Source organism: Panicum hallii, chromosome 3 (genome assembly GCF_002211085.1).
Source record: "Panicum hallii strain FIL2 chromosome 3, PHallii_v3.1, whole genome shotgun sequence".
Taxonomy (NCBI): Eukaryota; Viridiplantae; Streptophyta; class Magnoliopsida; order Poales; family Poaceae; genus Panicum; species Panicum hallii.
In genome coordinates this window covers 59,184,102-59,203,059 of record NC_038044.1, presented here as the reverse complement: position 1 = coordinate 59,203,059, position 18,958 = coordinate 59,184,102, and the positions used below count along the sequence as shown (strand labels likewise).

Here is an 18,958-nt window from a genome sequence, read left to right as displayed (position 1 = left end):
TTGTGGGAAAGCTGTTTCAATTTTTTGGGATTGTTCAACGCATATATGTGTTATTTGCTGGTTCAACCAAAAGGTGGAATATTTTGTGTAAATATGTTCCCACTTTTACTCTAAAATCATTGTCAAATACTCGCTGGGAGAGTCGAATCTCAAGTATTATAGCAATAAGATATCAAGCAAAGGAGTTAAGGTCTACTTTGTATGAGTTAAGTCATTCTTCTGATATTGAACCTAAGGACAAAAGTGATGCAAAAAGTTTATTTGATGCACTTGGCAACTTTGAGTTTCTGCTTGGTATGGTTATCTGGCATGATATTTTATATTCTGTAAACAAAGTGATTAAGAAATTGCAATCGCCAGACATATGCATTGACTCTGGTTTGAATCAAATACAAGGTATGGTGCAGTACTTTGAGGCATACAGAAATGAGGGGTTTTCTTCTAGTCTGATCATTGCAAAAGGCATTGCAACTGAAATGGGTGTAGAGGTATTGTTTCCCATAAAATGTCGTGCCTTGAGAAAGAAACAGTTTGATGAAAATAATTGTGAAGAAGAAATTCTAGAGGGTGAAAGGGCTTTTGAAGTGAAATATTTTTTGTTTGTAGTTGATATGGCAATCACTTCATTGAAAACCAGATTTGAAGAACTCATGGTGTTCAAAGATATATTTGGTTTTTTATTAAGCTCAACTATCCTGAAGTCATTGAATGATACTGAACTAGAAAAGTCTTGCGCCAAATTTGCAGACACTTTCTCTCATGATGGTTCATCTGATGTTGAGGTACATGATCTTATTTCTGAGTTGAAGATTTTAAAATTTACTCTACCAGATGGCATATTGTCTGCTATGCAGATATTTGAGCATGTCAGAGATTTAGATTGTTATCCTAATGTCTCAATTGCTTATCGGATATTATTTACTATTCCTGTAACCGTTGCATCAGCTGAGAGAAGCTTTTCAAAATTAAAATTATTGAGGAATTATTTGAGATCAACAATGACTCAAGAGAGATTAAATGGTTTGGCAATTCTATGCATCGAAAAGGATTTGTTGGATGAGATTGATCTCAATGGTATAATCGATGACTTTGTATCACAAAATGTTAGAAGAAATTTTTAGCATGCTACCATGTAATAAGTAAGTGTTTATGACTATACTTTATATTTGTTATCTTATAAACTTTAAAGCATTATAAAAAAATTATTGAATGTTCAATAATATATGTTTATTATTATATATAAATTCATAATATATATACACATATTAATAGATGGGGCCTCCATATTGCATTTCGCCCTGGCCCCCAAAAAGTCAGGAACGGCCCTGGGACCAGCGGAGGCGAGCGGGGTTGGGCTCAGCACGACAGGCTACTGGATTCCTTTTATTTTTATTTAATCGGGCCAAGGCCCATTTCTAATTTCCAGCAAAAGCCCGATGCACGTGCCATGAGGCTTCAACAGTCGTCAGCTGATGCACTTTCAGTCAGCAAAGGTGGTAGAACTGGCGGAGACCGTACTTGGTATTGGAAGGAAGAATAGAAGCTATAAATGGAGCGCTACAATTTTTGCAGTACCTTGGGTACTAATCAAGAATCTGACTCTCCTTAGTCTTGTACAGGCCCCTGATATTCTACAAGAATCTTGCTAATCTTTCGCTTATAATAATCATATCAACATGTGCAGAAATGAAGACTTCTGTGGAAATGATGTTATAGCGCTAAACTCCGTGAACATAAATGGTGTAGAAGATGTTGAGACTTTCTACATTATGTTATGATGTGGAAATTATATCCTTTTATACATTTTATTTTGAATTTGGGTTGCTAAATAATACATACTCCCTCCGCCCCAAAAAAACAAAATAATGAACATGCCAAATATGCATGCAAGAATCAATTAGTGCTCAATTAGTGCCAAATATGGATAATAAATAGGGACAAATATGGTTATTTTACCCTTTTGTTAATTTGTCCTAGAAGTTCTAGGATGACCTTTTTAGGACGGAGGGAGTATATTTTTTGATATATCTCTTTGCATATTTTCTTTTTCATGTCCGACTTATAAAGGAGTTATATATATATATATATATATATATATATATATATATATATATATATATATATATATATATATATATAAAGAATCGGACATATCTCCTTGCTGCCTCTCTTTTCTTTTAGTACGTTCCATTTATAGAGGATGTATATAATGAACATGGCATATCTTTTTTGCATCTTTTCTTTTATTATTCCCCATATTTAGAGGATACATATGTAAACGACATGGCATATCTCCTTGCATATATTTTATTGAATTAATCCTCATGTATAGAGAATTTATATAAATGGCATATCTCCTAGCATATTTTTAATTAGGCTCCTTACGCAGAGGATATTTCCAAAGAACATGCAATACTTCCTTGCATATCTCTTTGCACACAATGTATCTTTCTCTATCTTTTCTTTTATTATATCCGACAAAATAAATAATGATCCTTAAGATGAATCTGATATTTTTTTAGAGTTCTATATATAGAGGACTTATGAAAAGAAGGCTCACACATAGTTTATGTGCTTTCCATTATGTCAAGGCTTAGCGTGTTACGTGTATTGCTTGTCTCTGTTGCATTTCTCCCTCAGAAGCATGAAGGATGTGAACTTTGCTATATGACTGAGGAGGTAAGTGCAAATTGTTTGTTGAAATTCTAACATGTGTCTACATAATTTGAACCCTTTTTTATATATAACATGTATTCTATCATCAGATTAAGCTATATATTCTCATGAGATTTTATGAATCATGATATGCCGACACCTATGAATAAATACCCCAAAAAGCATACACAAAACACAGAAAGAATGCACAGAAGATCACACCCTACGTTAGACTTACAAGAAGAGCCCACATGATAGGCCAAACCGACATTCCAAGGCGGCAGCACCCTGAGGATAAGATTAAGACCCACCTGTCAGTGCCCAGGTCAAAGGCGGTGGCAACTGGCCCCACTAGGGGGTCGCTGACCCTAGCCTGGTTTCCGTCCAGGTGCAGTTTGCTGGGAAGATCTTCACCATCTTTAGGATGCCGGTTATGCAAGTTTCCTTATATACTTTGTCCGGGAACCGTCCTTGGAGGGGTATAAAAGGAGGAGGTCACCCCCACACACAACACGTTTGGAAGAGAAGAAGAGAGGGGGACTCCACCTTTAGAGCTACCTAGTAGAGTGGGTTAGGAAGTGTGAGGAGAAGTTCAAGAGGAGAGCTGGAGTTGTCGGCCTCCCTCTTGTACCTCGGCGGATACGAGCCTCCTTTTGAGTAAGTATTCGGATTTCGTCTACGTGTTGAGTTCTTATTTGAGTTCTTATTTAAGTTAAGCTTTCGTTATCGTTCGATTGCGGTATCATCGTCCGTTCTTGTGAAGGGTGTTCTAGCTTAAGGACTTGAGTCTTGAGACGGAGTCTGGCTGGAGCTAGAGTAGTAATCGATAGTGTAGACGTGGTGTCTAAGCTTGAGGTTGCCTTTGTTTGCTACCCTTCCCACTGTCTGTCGGGGTAGGTGGCAAGTGGTGACAGCCCTGTTCGTCCCTTGTAGCCCCCCACGTTCCGGTTGGGTGTAGAGCTAATAGCCGGTTACACTTAGCAGAACACTTGTAAACCGGTGCCGAATGTAAGCGAGTGAGAGCTGAGTTTATCTTTCCTAAGAGTCTCTACCTGTGGACAACCACACTACCCAGGATCATCCTATCTTCTCCCTTTTTCACTGGATAAACTAGGTAAAAGATCATTGCACCTCCGTTCTCGGAAAAAATACGATACCCTGAATACTCTCCGGGTGAAGTGTTACAACGGTATTTCCGTGCGCTTACAGATTCTTCCGTGAAGATTAAGAAATACCAACACCAACCACTAGGTAGAACTTGGTGATGATCACGCACCTCACGTTCCAAACAACCAAACCGTTTGAGTATTGACTAAATTAAAAACCAGCATCTCTGCCACATGCAAAAATGTGGTAGCCGTTGCGAGGCAGAATGACTATTCGAATCTGCATTGTGCACACCCCTCTACTAAGAACCAATTCTTTCTTCAATGTTGAATACCTTGCATCAGAAAATGAGTGATAGACATGTGTCCTATTTATCTTCAACATAAAAAGCCCCATTTCTGAACACTTTGCTAGGCACTGTATTTGACCTCCCCAAACCATGAATGTGAAGTTACAAATTCAGTAAATAAGGAATTGCTTTTAATTTTCTAGAATATTTCTTTTATCCTTCAATGATCTACATTCTCACGTCATGAGTGCTTAGAGCTGTTGGAATATTTGGGCCTAGCCCATGTAAATCCAAATAATTCCTGTAAAATCTCAAAGGCCCATTAGTGCATAGGTGCATGGCAACAAGTTAGTCGCACCTTGCTAGTGGAGGTGGAGGGAACCTAACTTAAATAGTTGGATGCTCTCCATGCTCTTGCAAGTGTGGGTGAGAGGAAGAAGGAAGAACACGCGCGCGCTCGCTCGCCTCGCCTCGCCTCGCCTCGCCGGGCCGGGCTCGGGCTTCGGGCGAAGGGCGCGCGCACGCGACGTGCGCGTGAATGGTCCGCCAAAATCCGTGTCCAACCCTTGCGGGCATGCGGCCTCTTTTTGCCGATCCGGTAAAGAGCCGATCGGCTCTCTCCGGTCTCTTGCGGGCGAAAGAGCCGATTGTTCTTCGGTCTCGGGCGAACTACTACGGCTGTAAAAGAACCGATCATTCCCATGATCGGCTCTTCAGACTCGGGCGAAAGAGCCGATTGTTTCCTATGAATCGGCTCTCCAGTCTCAGGTAAAAGGCTGTAGAAAGTCCGGCGGCTTCCTTCCTTTTTGCCACTTTGAATCTGTTACGGATTTCACGCGTGGATTTTTGGGACTCGTAACTGACTAGGTTTTGGGACGCTAAAACCCTAGCGGTTCCCCATTTAAATACGCACGGGTGCCAGCACAGAAACAAGTACAAGCAAAACAGCGTAGAGAAAAACCTACAACGCACAACACGCCTCAGCCTGCTTGTTGCGCCGCCGCGTACGCTACTTCATCCCATTCGTCGGCGTGCACCGGCGATCGGGAGAGCAGGTCTCCGGAACCTCGTCCTCAGCAATCCTGCACCGGGAGAGGGCGAATAAGGTTTTTGGGAAGCGCTCTGCGCGACTGCTCGAACGCATCCACATCGGCTCTGCATCCTCGTCACCACGGCTCGCCTACCTCCTCGTCAGTGGGGCGCGACTCGGCGTCGTCAAGCGCGCGGAGGTGCTGATCATTGACGTCGTCATCTTTGCCTGGTTATTCCAGTCACGCAAGACACGTACGACTTTCTGTTCCTAACTATGCTTTTCATACCTAGTATGATTTGGTTAGGATTGATATTGCTGCTGCAATATTTTATCTTCTATCATGTTATGAGCATGTTTAGATCTATACGTTTTCTGTACACAATTTTCATCGTGGTCATGATTTATCTTCGGATTAATTTAAAACTGAAACTCCTAATTTTTCCAACAATCCAAAAACCTTATTATAGGAATTTCAGTTTCATGGCTGGATTTGTTGATGCTCTGAGGCCCGAGAAGTTCTCTGGCGAGCACTTCAAAAGATGGCAAACGAGAGTGATTCTGTGGCTCTCCGCCATGAACGTGCTGTGGGTGTCTAAGGGCAAACCTGATGGGATTCTTACCCCTGATCAGGAGAAGGCTTTTACCGAGGCCAACACACTTTTTGTGGGCGCTGTGATCGGTACACTTGTAGATCGTCTACAGGATGTGTACCTACATCACACAGACGCTAAAAAGTTGTGGGACGCCCTGGAAGCCGATTATGGCGGCACAGATGCTGGCGCTGAGCTGTATATCATGGAGCAGTACCATGACTACAAGATGACCGATGGGAAATCTGTAGTCGTGCAGGCTCATGAGATACAGTGCATGGCCAAGGAGCTTGAGCACCTCAAGATCAACCTACCCGACAAGTTTGTGGCTGGTGGCATCATTGCCAAGTTGCCTCCTTCCTGGAGGGATTTTGCCACTACACTCAAACACAAGAGGATGGAGATATCAGTGTCTGATCTGATAGCATCTCTTGATGTTGAGGAGAAAACTCGGGCCAAGGATGGGCGATCTAAGGCTGCTGAGGGTCAGACTAGTGTCAACATGGTGCAAAAGTCTCATGGCAAAGGCAAGGGCAAGGGAAAGAAGAACAAGCCGCAGCCTACAACTACTTTCAAGAAGAAGAAATTTAAGGAAGGTCAAGGCTGTTTTGTGTGTGGATCTACTGATCATTGGGCAAAGAAGTGCCCACACCGCAAAGGAAGAAAGCCTTCACCTGAGCAGAAGACTGTGAACACGGTCACCATGGCTGGAGTGGAAACCAGTGGGTATAATTCTATACCTTCGGTTTTTTCAGTGTTTCAATCTACTAGTTGGTGGCTTGATACTGGTGCAAATGTTCATGTGTGTTCTGATGCTACCTTGTTTTCTTCTTACCAGACCGCTCGGGATTCTACCGTGATGATGGGCAATGGGTCGCATGCTACTGTTCATGGTGTTGGCACGGTCGATCTGAAACTTACTTCGGGAAAGATCGTGCAGTTGAAGAACGTGCAGCATGTCCCTACTATCGGCAATAATCTAGTTAGTGGATCCCTTTTGTGTAGGGATGGTTTTAAAGTAGTGATTGAGTCCAATAAATTTGTCGTGTCTAAATGTGGACAATTTATCGGTAAAGACTATGAGTGCGGAGGTCTGTTCCGCTTTTCAGTCTCAGATTACTGTAATAAGTCTGTGAACTTTATTTCAGATGGAATAAATGAGAGCGATGCATCTGTTTGGCACTCGCGTTTATGTCATCTGAATTTTGGCTCTATGTTTCGACTTTCCACCATGAGTTTAATTCCGAATTTTTCCATAGTTAAAGGTTCTAAGTGCCATAGTTGCGTGCAGTCTAAGCAACCTCGAAAACCTCACAAGGTAGCAGAGGAGAGATATTTGGCACCTCTAAAACTCGTCCATTCAGATATCTGTGAGATGAATGGCGTATTAACAGAAGGTGGAAAAAGATATTTCATGACCTTGATTGACGATGCAACTAGATTTTGCTATGTGTACTTGCTAAAAATGAAAGATGAGTCTCTTAACTGCTTTAAAATCTATAAGGCTGAAGTAGAAACCCAACTTGAGAAAAAGATCAAACGACTTAGGTCCGATCGAGGACGTGAATATTTCTCTAATGATTTTGACTTATTCTGTGCGGAACATGGCATTATTCATGAGAGAACGCCTCCCTATTCACCCGAATCAAACGGGGTTGCCGAAAGGAAGAATCGCACGTTGTCTGACTTGGTTAACGCCATGTTAGACACCGCTGGATTATCTAAGGCATGGTGGGGGGAGGCAGTATTGACTGCATGTCATGTCCTGAATAGAGTTCCCATGAAGAATAAGGAAAAGACTCCTTACGAGGAGTGGATTGGGAGAAGACCTTCACTCTCTTACTTACGCACTTGGGGTTGTTTGGCCAAGGTGAATGTGCCAATCAACAAGAAGCGCAAGTTGGGACCTAAAACTGTGGATTGTGTCTTTTTGGGTTATGCACATCATAGCGTTGCTTATAGATTTCTAGTAGTTAAATCTGAGGTGCCTGATATGCTTGTAAATTCTCTGCTTGAGTCTCGTGATGCAACTTTCTTTGAGAATATTTTTCCTATGAAAGCCACGCATGCTATATGTTCATTACCTCTAAATAAAACAGTGAATACAACTTCTGAATCTGTTGATTTTTCTGAGCATGATGAACACACACTTGAATCAAATCATGAGGAGATTCACAGTGATGCTCCTAGGAGGAGCAAGAGACAAAAGACTGTGAAGTCTTTTGGTGATGATTTTACTGTATATCTCATAGATGATTCTCCCAAAACAATTTCTGAGGCATTCTCATCTCCTGATGCGGATGATTGGAAAGAAGCTGTCCGTAGCGAGATGGACTCCATTCTCTCCAATGGAACTTGGGAGCTGGTCGAAAGACCGTACGGTTGCAAACCTGTGGGTTGCAAGTGGGTGTTCAAAAGGAAACTTAAGCCTGATGGTACTATTGATAAGTACAAGGCTCGTCTTGTGGCTAAGGGTTACACCCAGAAAGAAGACGAAGATTTCTTTGATACTTACTCACCTGTTGCGAGATTGACCACTATTCGTGTCCTACTCTCCCTGGCTGCCTCGCATGGTCTTCTCATCCATCAGATGGATGTTAAGACAGCTTTCCTCAACGGAGAGCTGGAAGAGGAAATCTACATGACACAGCCTGATGGGTTTGTAGTAGAGGGTCATGAGAACAAGGTGTGCAAGTTGTATAAATCTTTGTATGGCCTGAAGCAAGCACCTAAGCAATGGCATGAGAAATTCAACTTAACACTCATATCAGCAGGCTTTAGTGTCAATGAGGCTGATCGATGTGTGTATTACCGCTATGGTGGGGGTCAAGGAGTTATATTGTGTTTGTATATCGATGACATACTGATTTTTGGCACTAGTCTTGATATGATCAACGAGGTCAAGATATTCTTGTGTCAAAACTTTGATATGAAAGATCTTGGTGAGGCTGATGTTATTCTCAACATCAAGCTGATCAAGGGAGAGAATGGGATTACTCTTTCGCAATCCCATTATGTGGAGAAAATGTTAAATCGGTTTGGCTATAAGGATAGCAAATCTAGTCCAACTCCTTATGATCCGAGCTTGATCCTTCGAAAGAACAAACGAATTGGCAGAGACCAATTGAGATATTCACAGATAATTGGCTCACTCATGTATCTTGCGAGTGCAACGAGGCCTGACATCTCTTTTGCTGTTAGCAAGTTGAGCCGGTTTACGAGTAATCCGGGAGATGATCATTGGCGTGCGCTTGAGCGCGTAATGCACTACCTGGTGGGTACTATGGAATACGGGATTCACTATTCCGGTTTTCCTGCAGTACTGGAAGGATACAGTGATGCTAATTGGATATCGGATCTAGATGAGCTGTATGCCACTAGTGGATACGTCTTCACTCTTGGCGGTGCTGCTGTTTCATGGAAATCATGCAAACAGACGATCCTGACGAGATCTACTATGGAAGCAGAACTCACAGCACTAGATACAGCTACAGTGGAAGCCGATTGGCTTCGTGAGTTCTTGATGGACTTACCTATTGTCGAGAAACCATTGCCGGCAATAATGATGAACTGTGACAATCAAACTGTGATTGTCAAGGTAGACAGTTCAAAGGACAATATGAAGTCTTCAAGACATATCAAGAGACGGTTAAAATCAGTTAGAAAAATGAGAAACTCCGGAGTTATCACTGTGGGTTATGTCCACACTGAGAAAAATCTGGCTGATCCGTTTACCAAGGGGCTGTCACGTAATGTGATAGACAATGCATCCAAGGAGATGGGTCTGAGACCTGTATAAGCTATTCCCTAGTGGTAACCCAACCTATGTGATCGGAGATCCCGTGAATTAGGATTTGGGAAGAACAAGCTAGAGGTTAGCATGAGAGTAAATGTTTATACTCATTCAAGAAGGATGCAATACTCTCAATTACTGCATGGCAGGTTGGCATTGGTCTTAATGTATTCTGTTGGCTTTAATTAGCAAAGACGTTATCCTGCAGAACGTTCTTGAAAGAATACACCTATGTGAGCCCGACTATTGGACGGTCGCAGTCTGTGAGATTCAGGTGATCTCTATTAAGCTCATGAAGAGACCAGGGAGTACGACCGATATGCTCCAACCGCGAAGTAGCCTACTGGAGGTCAAGTATTAGTTTGACTGTAAGTGAAACTCATTTGCACAAAACTTGCAATTCAAGGCTTAGTCCATTGTTCAAGTTGTGAATGAGTGTAACTTGCTGTTCTAGATGGAAGTTCAACTTAACAGTCTCCATTGAAACACTGGTATATCAAACAACAGTGGGTTTGAGGCAAAGTCATAATGAGACTTTGAGATCTGGTGGGGGATTGTTGGAATATTTGGGCCTAGCCCATGTAAATCCAAATAATTCCTGTAAAATCTCAAAAGCCCATTAGTGCATAGGTGCATGGCAACAAGTTAGTCCCACCTTGCTAGTGGAGGTGGAGGGAACCTAACTTAAATAGTTGGATGCTCTCCATGCTCTTGCAAGTGTGGGTGAGAGGAAGAAGGAAGAACACACGCGCGCGCTCGCTCGCCTCGCCTCGCCGGGCCGGGCCGGGCTCGGGCTTCGGGCGAAGGGCGCGCGCACGCGACGTGCGCGTGAATGGTCCGCCAAAATCCGTGTTCAACCCTTGCGGGCATGCGGCCTCTTTTTGCCGATCCGGTAAAGAGCCGATCGGCTCTCTCCGGTCTCTTGCGGGCGAAAGAGCCGATTGTTCTTCGGTCTCGGGCGAACTACTACGGCTGTAAAAGAACCGATCATTCCCATGATCGGCTCTTCAGACTCGGGCGAAAGAGCCGATTGTTTCCTATGAATCGGCTCTCCAGTCTCGGGTAAAAGGCTGTAGAAAGTCCGGCGGCTTCCTTCCTTTTTGCCACTTTGAATCTGTTACGGATTTCACGCGCGGATTTTTGGGACTCGTAACTGAATAGGTTTTGGGACGCCAAAACCCTAGCGGTTCCCCATTTAAATACGCACGGGTGCCAGCACAGAAACAAGTACAAGCAAAACAGCGTAGAGAAAAACCTACAACGCACAACACGCCTCAGCCTGCTTGTTGCGCCGCCGCGTACGCTACTTCATCCCATTCGTCGGCATGCACCGGCGATCGGGAGAGCAGGTCTGTGGAACCTCGTCCTCAGCAATCCTGCACCGGGAGAGGGCGAATAAGGTTTTTGGGAAGCGCTCTGCGCGACTGCTCGAACGCATCCACATCGGCTCTGCATCCTCGTCACCACGGCTCGCCTACCTCCTCGTCAGTGGGGCGCGACTCGGCGTCGTCAAGCGCGCGGAGGTGCTGATCATCGACGTCGTCATCTTTGCCTGGTTATTCCAGTCACGCAAGACACGTACGACTTTCTGTTCCTAACTATGCTTTTCATACCTAGTATGATTTGGTTAGGATTGATATTGCTGCTGCAATATTTTATCTTCTATCATGTTATGAGCATGTTTAGATCTATACGTTTTCTGTACATAATTTTTATCGTGGTCATGATTTTTCTTCGGATTAATTTAAAACTGAAACTCCTAATTTTTCCAACAAGAGCCACATCAAGTTTGCTCGTTCTCAAGCACAGTTGAATTTCCTTTCATGTTTCTAAAAAACTTTTTGATAATGATAGGAGAAGTCAAGAGGACATTGGTGGGTGTACTGTGGCATCGACAATGACACCCCAACAGCAATAGGGTACTATCCCACAAACCTATTAGCAGGATTAGCAACAAAAGCCAGTGGCATCGCTTTTGGTGGCTTATCACGTGCCAGGAGAAGTCTTCCAACTCCTCCAATGGGCAGTGGGTACCTTCCATCAGAAAATGCTGCATCCATTTCCAATCTTCAGTTTGTTGACCAGGATGGTCAAAGCACACCCCTTTAACAGTGGACTTGCCGGTTATTGCAGAAAACCCAAAATGTTATTATGTGTTACCAATTGCAGGGTCCAAGTTTTCCTACGGCGGTCCAGCCGGTTGCTTCTAGCGAGGTGTATAAACCATAAGGTTAAGCTTGGTTGAATGTAATAAAGTCATGTTAAGTTGATGGACTATTTCAACTAGAATTGTATGATGTGTTCCCTCTAAGTAAGCTTGGGCTTCAACATGATGAATTATCGCGATTCAAGTTTAATATGTGTACGACTTTACATATATGTATATGCATAGTTGGGATTTCTTGCATGATTTTCATGGCCATTCATGCATCATGGATTCATTGGTTTGTCCCGATTATGTCTGAAGACGTTGCCGTGACTCTGAGCCACTGCAACCTACTACTGCTGGTGTCTTGCACGATTTGCGAAGCTGCTGTTGTGCGGCTTGGGGAGAGGAGAGATTTCTTGAATAAAAAGTTAAAAACTGGTCCCTGATCATGAACTTGACCGAAAATAATCGCTAATAAGTTCCAATGGTGATTTCTGATGAGTCGTGAACCTGTAAATCAAGCGCTAGGTCTAGAATTTCTGGATGATGTGGCAGCAATTAGTTTTTTGGGGGATAAATTTTCGGGAATTTTTGGATGCTGAGGTCTTTTTTTTCCCTCCCAAACATTTTTAGCAAGGTCCTAAAATCAGTTTTTTAGGACTTAATTATTTGGGCACTCTTGGAGATGTTGTTAGTGGAAAACAACACATGCGATTCCAAGAGAAAAAGATGCTAACCACACCATCTTAACCTAATTATACAGCATGCGCAAAAATCAAAAATAAATTGCCCTTCGCGAACTTATTTAGTACTTTGGAACAATTGCATCCGCTCCCATTGATCAATAGGCAAACAGATGGCGTCGCTTTGCGCACAAGCCATGGCACTAGATCGTGCTCTCTCTCTCTCTCTCTCTCTCTCTCCCCCCCCCCCTCCCTCTCTCTCTCTCGTCCCGAATCCCAATGCATCGTCAATGTATTTGCAATGTAGTGAATCATCGTACCAAAAAAAAACGCTAAAGGGTAAGCAGATCAACGGAGAGGAAGTAAACACGCATGCAGATAGAAAAACAAGCATTTACCACTTCGAAATACAGTACTCCGTACTACTCAATTATTCATGCTCTAGTTGTCTGGATTGTTCATTCGAAATAGGGTATTAGGATGATAAGTGAGATAAGGCATAATCCGATCACATGATCAGAACTCTGAAGTATTGGCCAAGAACGGAGTAGTACTACGTTTCTATTCCCTGTGAAGTCAAGCACCTTCAGCGGGCGGCGGCGGCGCTGGCACAGGTAGGCCGTGACGGCGACCACCGCCACCATCCCCACCACCACGCCGGCAGCAGCGAGAATTGATGGCCAGTCCGTTGCCGGCGCATTCTCGTGTGGCGGTGGCGGCGGGGCACGGGCAGCAGAGCTCCTTCTTCTACGTCGGCGGCAACAAAGGAATCACATTCACGATGGTGGCAAAAACCACTAACCGATTAACCAGCTGTTTATGTCATCAGTTCTCCTAAATAACTGGTCACCAATTAAGTACTCCATCCATTCTGAAGTATAAATCATTTTACTTTGTCGTGATCTAAGTTTAACCAAATTTATAGAGAAGAACATTAACATCTAAGTAAATTATGAAAATATATTTCATAATGGATCTAATTATTCTCATTTGACATTCCAAATATTATTACTCTTTTCTCTAAATTTGATCAAACATAGAACAATTTAATTTAAGATAAATTAAAATACCTTAAATTTAAGGGTGGTTGGAGTAAAAAATAATATTAATCTTAGCTCTGAAGTACTCTGGGATTGACTTCTTTACAAACCACCTACCAAAAGAAGAGCACATGAATCCCCGCACGTCGTTTTACTTCTCATGTTGCGTTGTCACGAGTACAACGATCCAGAAATCATCAAACTAAACTAATTCAGATTAGAAGCGGGACAAGAATTGAACCATGCATCGATGTCACCACCACTACGACACAAAGCGCTTTTAGAGGCTGGTAAAAAGCCATTTCTAGGGATGGGTGCGGTACCGTCTCTATTTACTGCAGCTAAAAATAGCTATTTGCAGGGATGAGTACCAAACCTGACTCTAAAAACCGATTTCCGAGGGCGGATCATATGCCCTAACCCGCCCCTGTAAATCCGAGCCCATGACCCTTAGAATGACCCCTAGAAATCAGTTTTCAGAGGCGGGTGAGACCATGGTCCGCCCTGGAAATCGATTTTCAGGGGCGGGCTAGGGCATGACCTGTCCTAAAAATACATTGACCTCTAAATAATTCACTGGCCACAGGAATCTATCATATATAAGCACATCACACTACATGGCCACAAGAAGTTGGAAAAGGAAACATCTAAATATTTAAAATGCATACGGTTGAAATATTCAATAAGTCGATACATATTACATCCAAGGTGCAAATGTTCAATTGCATGCATACATTACATCATCTAACGGATATTATTCGCGAGCAAGAGGTACTTAACATAGTGAACATCTCCAATCCTGTACCCCAGGCTTTCGTTAATAAAAAACAAAGCATAGATAAGTGCGCTTTTCTTTGCTTCACATCTATGAGAAAGTGCTTTGCCATAGATGATGAATATTGGTTCCGCAGCATGAAACGAGGTAGATCGAACTTCAATAAAAGCCTGGTACAGGCCTTCCCTAATACAGGGTGTCCCAGGCTCGTACCAATGATAACCCAACTTGTCTATAGCTTCACAAATCTTCAAACTCATCGCCGTGAAGGTGTTATCAAACATATCCTGCAAAGAAGATGAAAGGAAAATATTATGAACTGCTTTGCACAACAAATAAAGTACAAATATATGTACTTTTTCTTAAATTAACAAGGACTCGCACACCATTTCATTTTGATTTTCTTACGTAAGTCTCTCACAGAAACTAACAATATCATTATCATGTTCATTTTGTTGAAAGCGCTCTGATTTTGAACCATGGTAAGTCTAGAATTAGATAACCATGCCTCTCAAGTTCTAAAAAGGTAAGCTCACGTGATGCTTCTTTCGTAAGTCATCTGAATAGATAATTCTTTACCACTAGCAACTATTGGAATCATAGTACCTACATCTTCTCTTGCTGGTATCTCGAAAGAGATTGTTAGTTTCTCTTGGCGTTCAATGGTTTCCACTTAAGGAGGTGTACCATCTAGGCAATTTACTATCTCAGCAAGCTATGTAAACATATCTTATAAAATAGGAGTATTATGGAAACTAGCTAAAGTGGAGTCTCGGGACTGACATGCCACAAGACCCCCTTGATTTTTGCTTTCCTATTTTAGCTTCAGCCAACTATTTTGTGGCCGATGTATAAGATCCTGCCACACACGACGTAAACTTGGCCAGGGACGGAACTTGACGTGAAGAGGCAACATGCATATTTCAGTCGAACATTCAAAGGCGCACAGATGATGAAGAGCAAATGAATCAAGAAGCCGAACCGGAGTTTTCATTCTGTCCGCTAGGCAAACAATAATAATAATCGTGTCAATCACGGTTTTCGTTTGCTGACGTGTCGCAAGCACGGCTACTAGATTAGATCATGTTTGTTTCAGGTTCTGGATAATTGATTTTCAGGATCTTCAAAAATCACGCACCTTTAAATTCAGAAGCCAGAAGCTGGCATCTTGTCATGAGCTTTTCAGCTTCTGGCTTGCCATGATAACTAGCTTTTAGAACGTGGCTTCTGACTTTTGGAGATTTCGAAGATCTAGTAGTCGGAACGAGGCTCGATCCTTCTTTCTGGCGCGTCGCGGTCACCTCCTGCCGGCACCCCGCCTTCTCCGAGGCTCCTCCAAGCATCCATCGAACGCGTCGTGCATTATTGGCCACCGCCAGCCAGTCCGGCCGCCACTACCCCACCGCCGGTAGGCATCGAACGGTACTGGTGGTGAAACAAGAGAATCCACCGTCTCTGTCCGATCGACGACGTGACCGGGAGGGAGCACGCGGACCACTTCCGGACCACGCACGCACGGACCGGCGCCCCCTCCCTCGCCTCAATGATTCGAGGCGGGGCCCGCCTGCCAGACGGCGGTGCCAACCGGTGGAGGGTCTTGACCTGACCTGGGAGAGCACTACGCGGCACCGCCGGCTGCCAAGTCCATCGCGATCCTTCTTCTCTTGTGTCCCGTGCCTGCCCGTCTCTTCCTTGTACTTCTACTCTCGCCCGCCTGGGGTGCACAAACGAGCAAAGCAAGCTAGCTCGGTGGTAGTAGCCAAAGCCGATCAAGCTAGTAGGCATGGCGGAGGAGGCGTCGTCCGCGCCGGCGCCGGCGCCGGCTGGGGGGAAGATGACGATGGTGGCGGGGGTGGACGAGAGCGACCACAGCTTCTACGCGCTGCAGTGGGCGCTCCAGCACTTCTTCCAGCCGGCCCAGCCGCAGCAGTACCGCCTCGTCGTCGTCACCGCAAAGCCCTCCGCCGCGTCCGCCGTCGGGCTCGCCGGACCAGGTAGGTTGCCGGAGCTCGCCGCGCCGTGCTAGTCTCCGATTGATCGATTTATTGATTGATTGGTCCGCGAATCGATTGGTTCATCGTCAGGCGCGGCGGACGTGCTGCCGTTCGTGGAGGCCGACCTCAAGCGCACCGCGCTGCGCGTCATCGACAAGGCCAGGGACCTCTGCGCCGCCGCGCAGGTGGCCGACACCGAGTTCGAGGCGCTCGAGGGCGACGCCAGGAACGTGCTCTGCGACGCCGTCGAGAGGCACCACGCCGAGATGCTCGTCGTCGGCAGCCACGGCTACGGGGCCATCAAAAGGTACAGTCTTGCTGCTACGCCATCCCCTCTGCTCTGCCCTGCTTTCCTCGCCTGTTTCCCATCCTGTACTGCACCTTGCCATTCGGAATAATAACCTCTCATAGTCTCATCAGTCAAATCTTCTCCCCTGTTTTTCCTCTCTCGCTGCTCCAAACCAAATGACTCGCATTTATTGGCAACGGCACAACGCAGCACAAGCCCAAAACTGATTCCAGATCAACCAAAAACATGCTAAGGGTGTTAAGGGTGATGATCATTGAACTAGGCTGCACCTGCACTGGCCACTGGATGTGTGTGTATGAATGTGTACACCTGCAACGACCCAAATGACCAAGCCTGATCGTAGTTTAATCTGGAAATTTGGTGGCTGACAAAGACATTAGGAATTGAGAAGAAAAAATTACTATTGTCAACAATTTATATTCTCGGCTGAACCTGTCTTCAATGCATTTTTTTAACTGTTCACGCTCCTATATCCGCACACAGGGCAAAGATTTACTGCATGCCCATTGCTTTATACTACTTCGAAGCTGCATTCTTTTCCTTCTGAATTGATGCTTCTCCTTGCTCTCACTTCACTTCTGTGCTGCTGACTGACTTCCCTGAACCTCCACCAGGGCTGTTCTTGGAAGCGTGAGCGACTACTGCGCCCACCATGCGCACTGCACCGTGATGATCGTGAAGAAGCCCAAGCCCAAACACTGAGCACCGATCGATGCGGCTACCTGACTCGTCAGGATTCCACAAGCAAACATATATTTACGTGTTGTCAAGTTGCATATGTGTCTGTCTCTGAATAATCAGAAGATCAGCGACCATCACGTATCCGGTTACCTGGTCGAGTAACCGGATATGCAATCCTACTACCTATGGATTGACAAGTACATACAAAATAATCCTACTACCTCAAAAACAATGCTAGCTTTTGTTCATGGAATGCAATACGTGTGAAGTGCATCTGATTGCAAATTCTGGTCTCCCTTGTTGTCAGTCAGAGACAGAGAGCAACAGGAACTCCAAATTAGAAAAATGGTATCTCCATTTTGTTCGTTTTGACGAGCTCTTCGACATGGTGCTCTCCCATTTGGCGTTTGAGGTTGTTTGCCATAATGTCCCATTTTGGCCTCTACTATATGTTCATTTGCATCATAATTGCATACGCTCCACTCATTGGACTTTGGTTGTATTTCTGGTTTACTCCTGCAAAACAAGTGGACTGACGAATAGCAAGAGTGATTAGTACTAGATGAATGCATAAAAATTTATTGATACCTCTTTATATTTACCAAGAAATTGGCTGACGGACGAGGTAGAATTTTCACTGCTAACAACAAGTATCCAAATCTGGAGGTGGAAGGGGGGCTAACATCAGGCTCCTAATGTCCAACAGCGACAACAAAGACTTCAACGGCAAAGGAGGCAGACAGAGCACTGGGAACCAACACAAGCAGGAGGAAGACAGGGAGTAAGGACGGATGAAACTTCACACTAAACTCCATCGGGACACAATAGAACCTAAAGCTAATTTTTCAGGGAAACTCTAATATTTAAGTATCTATGTACCTAAATCTTACTCTATCGCTCGTAAAGATGGCAACAAGCACAAAATATCCACGGACACGAAATATTCGCATATCCGCGGATAGAAAACCCAACTGGTATGGATACGGGTTTAAATCTGTGCGCCGCCACCCCCTACCTCCTCTGTGCGCCGCCACCCCTCCTCCCTACGTGCCGCCGACGCCCCCTCCTCCCAGCGCGCCGTGCCGCCCCTCTTCATCCTCCCATGTGCGCCCCCTCCAGGCTCCGGCCCTCTTCCTCTCGCACGTCGCGTCGTCCCATCCTCCTCCTCCCGTGTCCGTCACCGAGCTCCGGCCCTCCTCTTCCCCGCTCGTGTTGGTCTCCGACCCTCTTCCTCTCGCACGTCGCCCCCCCACTCCTCCTCCTCCCGCGTGCGCTGCCGCCGTCTCCGGGCTCCGGCCCTCCTCCTCCCCGGGCGCGTCCCCCCCCCCCTCCTAGGAGCCATGCCCGTGCCTCGGGTCCTTTGCTGCCCTGCACCCAACGCCACCGAGGCGCTGACCTGCGAGTACACGGGCGTGCCCGCGGTCATGTGCTACCGTGGATAGCGGGCATGGGTATAATTTTCTACCCGTGGCGGGTGGCGGGCGTGGATACGACCATATGGGCATGAAGTTTAGCTCGTGGATTCAGGTATACGAAGGGAATATCACGTAGATTTTACCTGTTGCCATCTTTAATCGCTGGAGAAGGAGAGGTTGGGGATGATCTAGATCTAGACTGGGTGAACGTACAAAGGGGAGGCATCACGTCCATTACACATCTTACTGTTAGTATAGAGGAGTGGAAGAGGAGAAAACATTGATCTGACATCAAGACTTAGTCTCGGGGTTAAGACATAATAAACCCAAAAACTAAACGGGTCACACAACACAGTAGACAAGATTGGGGTAGAGTACAACATGCGCTCGATAACCAATAATAGGCACATGTATAGAAGAGATAAATTCAATAACCAGTCAATT

General features: G+C 44.8%; 2 protein-coding genes across 2 annotated transcripts; both read left to right on the top strand.

Annotated features, from left to right (window-relative positions):
- Nucleotides 1-5,304: 5,304 nt before the first annotated feature.
- On the top strand, nucleotides 5,305-6,672 carry LOC112887189. Its single transcript, XM_025953304.1, has 3 exons — nucleotides 5,305-5,335; nucleotides 5,552-6,396; nucleotides 6,513-6,672. The coding sequence occupies exons 2-3, from the start codon at nucleotides 5,565-5,567 to the stop codon at nucleotides 6,650-6,652; spliced, it is 972 nt and encodes a 323-aa protein (XP_025809089.1). The 5' UTR covers nucleotides 5,305-5,335; nucleotides 5,552-5,564; the 3' UTR covers nucleotides 6,653-6,672.
- Nucleotides 6,673-15,749: 9,077 nt separating this feature from the next.
- On the top strand, nucleotides 15,750-17,483 carry LOC112887474 (universal stress protein PHOS34-like). Its single transcript, XM_025953650.1, has 3 exons — nucleotides 15,750-16,108; nucleotides 16,199-16,415; nucleotides 17,033-17,483. Exons 1-3 carry the CDS (start codon nucleotides 15,898-15,900, stop codon nucleotides 17,118-17,120), a joined length of 516 nt encoding a protein of 171 aa, XP_025809435.1. The 5' UTR covers nucleotides 15,750-15,897; the 3' UTR covers nucleotides 17,121-17,483.
- The last annotated feature ends 1,475 nt before the right edge of the window (nucleotides 17,484-18,958 follow it).

Excerpts from the sequence above, each read along its gene's own strand:
- LOC112887189 (XM_025953304.1), top strand. The coding sequence starts at position 5,565 with ATGGCTGGATTTGTTGATGCTCTGAGGCCCGAGAAGTTCTCTGGCGAG. Across the intron at positions 6,397-6,512 it reads CATGGCTGGAGTGGAAACCA|ACCGCTCGGGATTCTACCGT; the intron begins GTGGGTATAATT and ends TCTTCTTACCAG.
- LOC112887474 (XM_025953650.1), top strand. The coding sequence starts at position 15,898 with ATGGCGGAGGAGGCGTCGTCCGCGCCGGCGCCGGCGCCGGCTGGGGGG. Across the intron at positions 16,109-16,198 it reads CGTCGGGCTCGCCGGACCAG|GCGCGGCGGACGTGCTGCCG; the intron begins GTAGGTTGCCGG and ends GTTCATCGTCAG. Across the intron at positions 16,416-17,032 it reads GGCTACGGGGCCATCAAAAG|GGCTGTTCTTGGAAGCGTGA; the intron begins GTACAGTCTTGC and ends AACCTCCACCAG.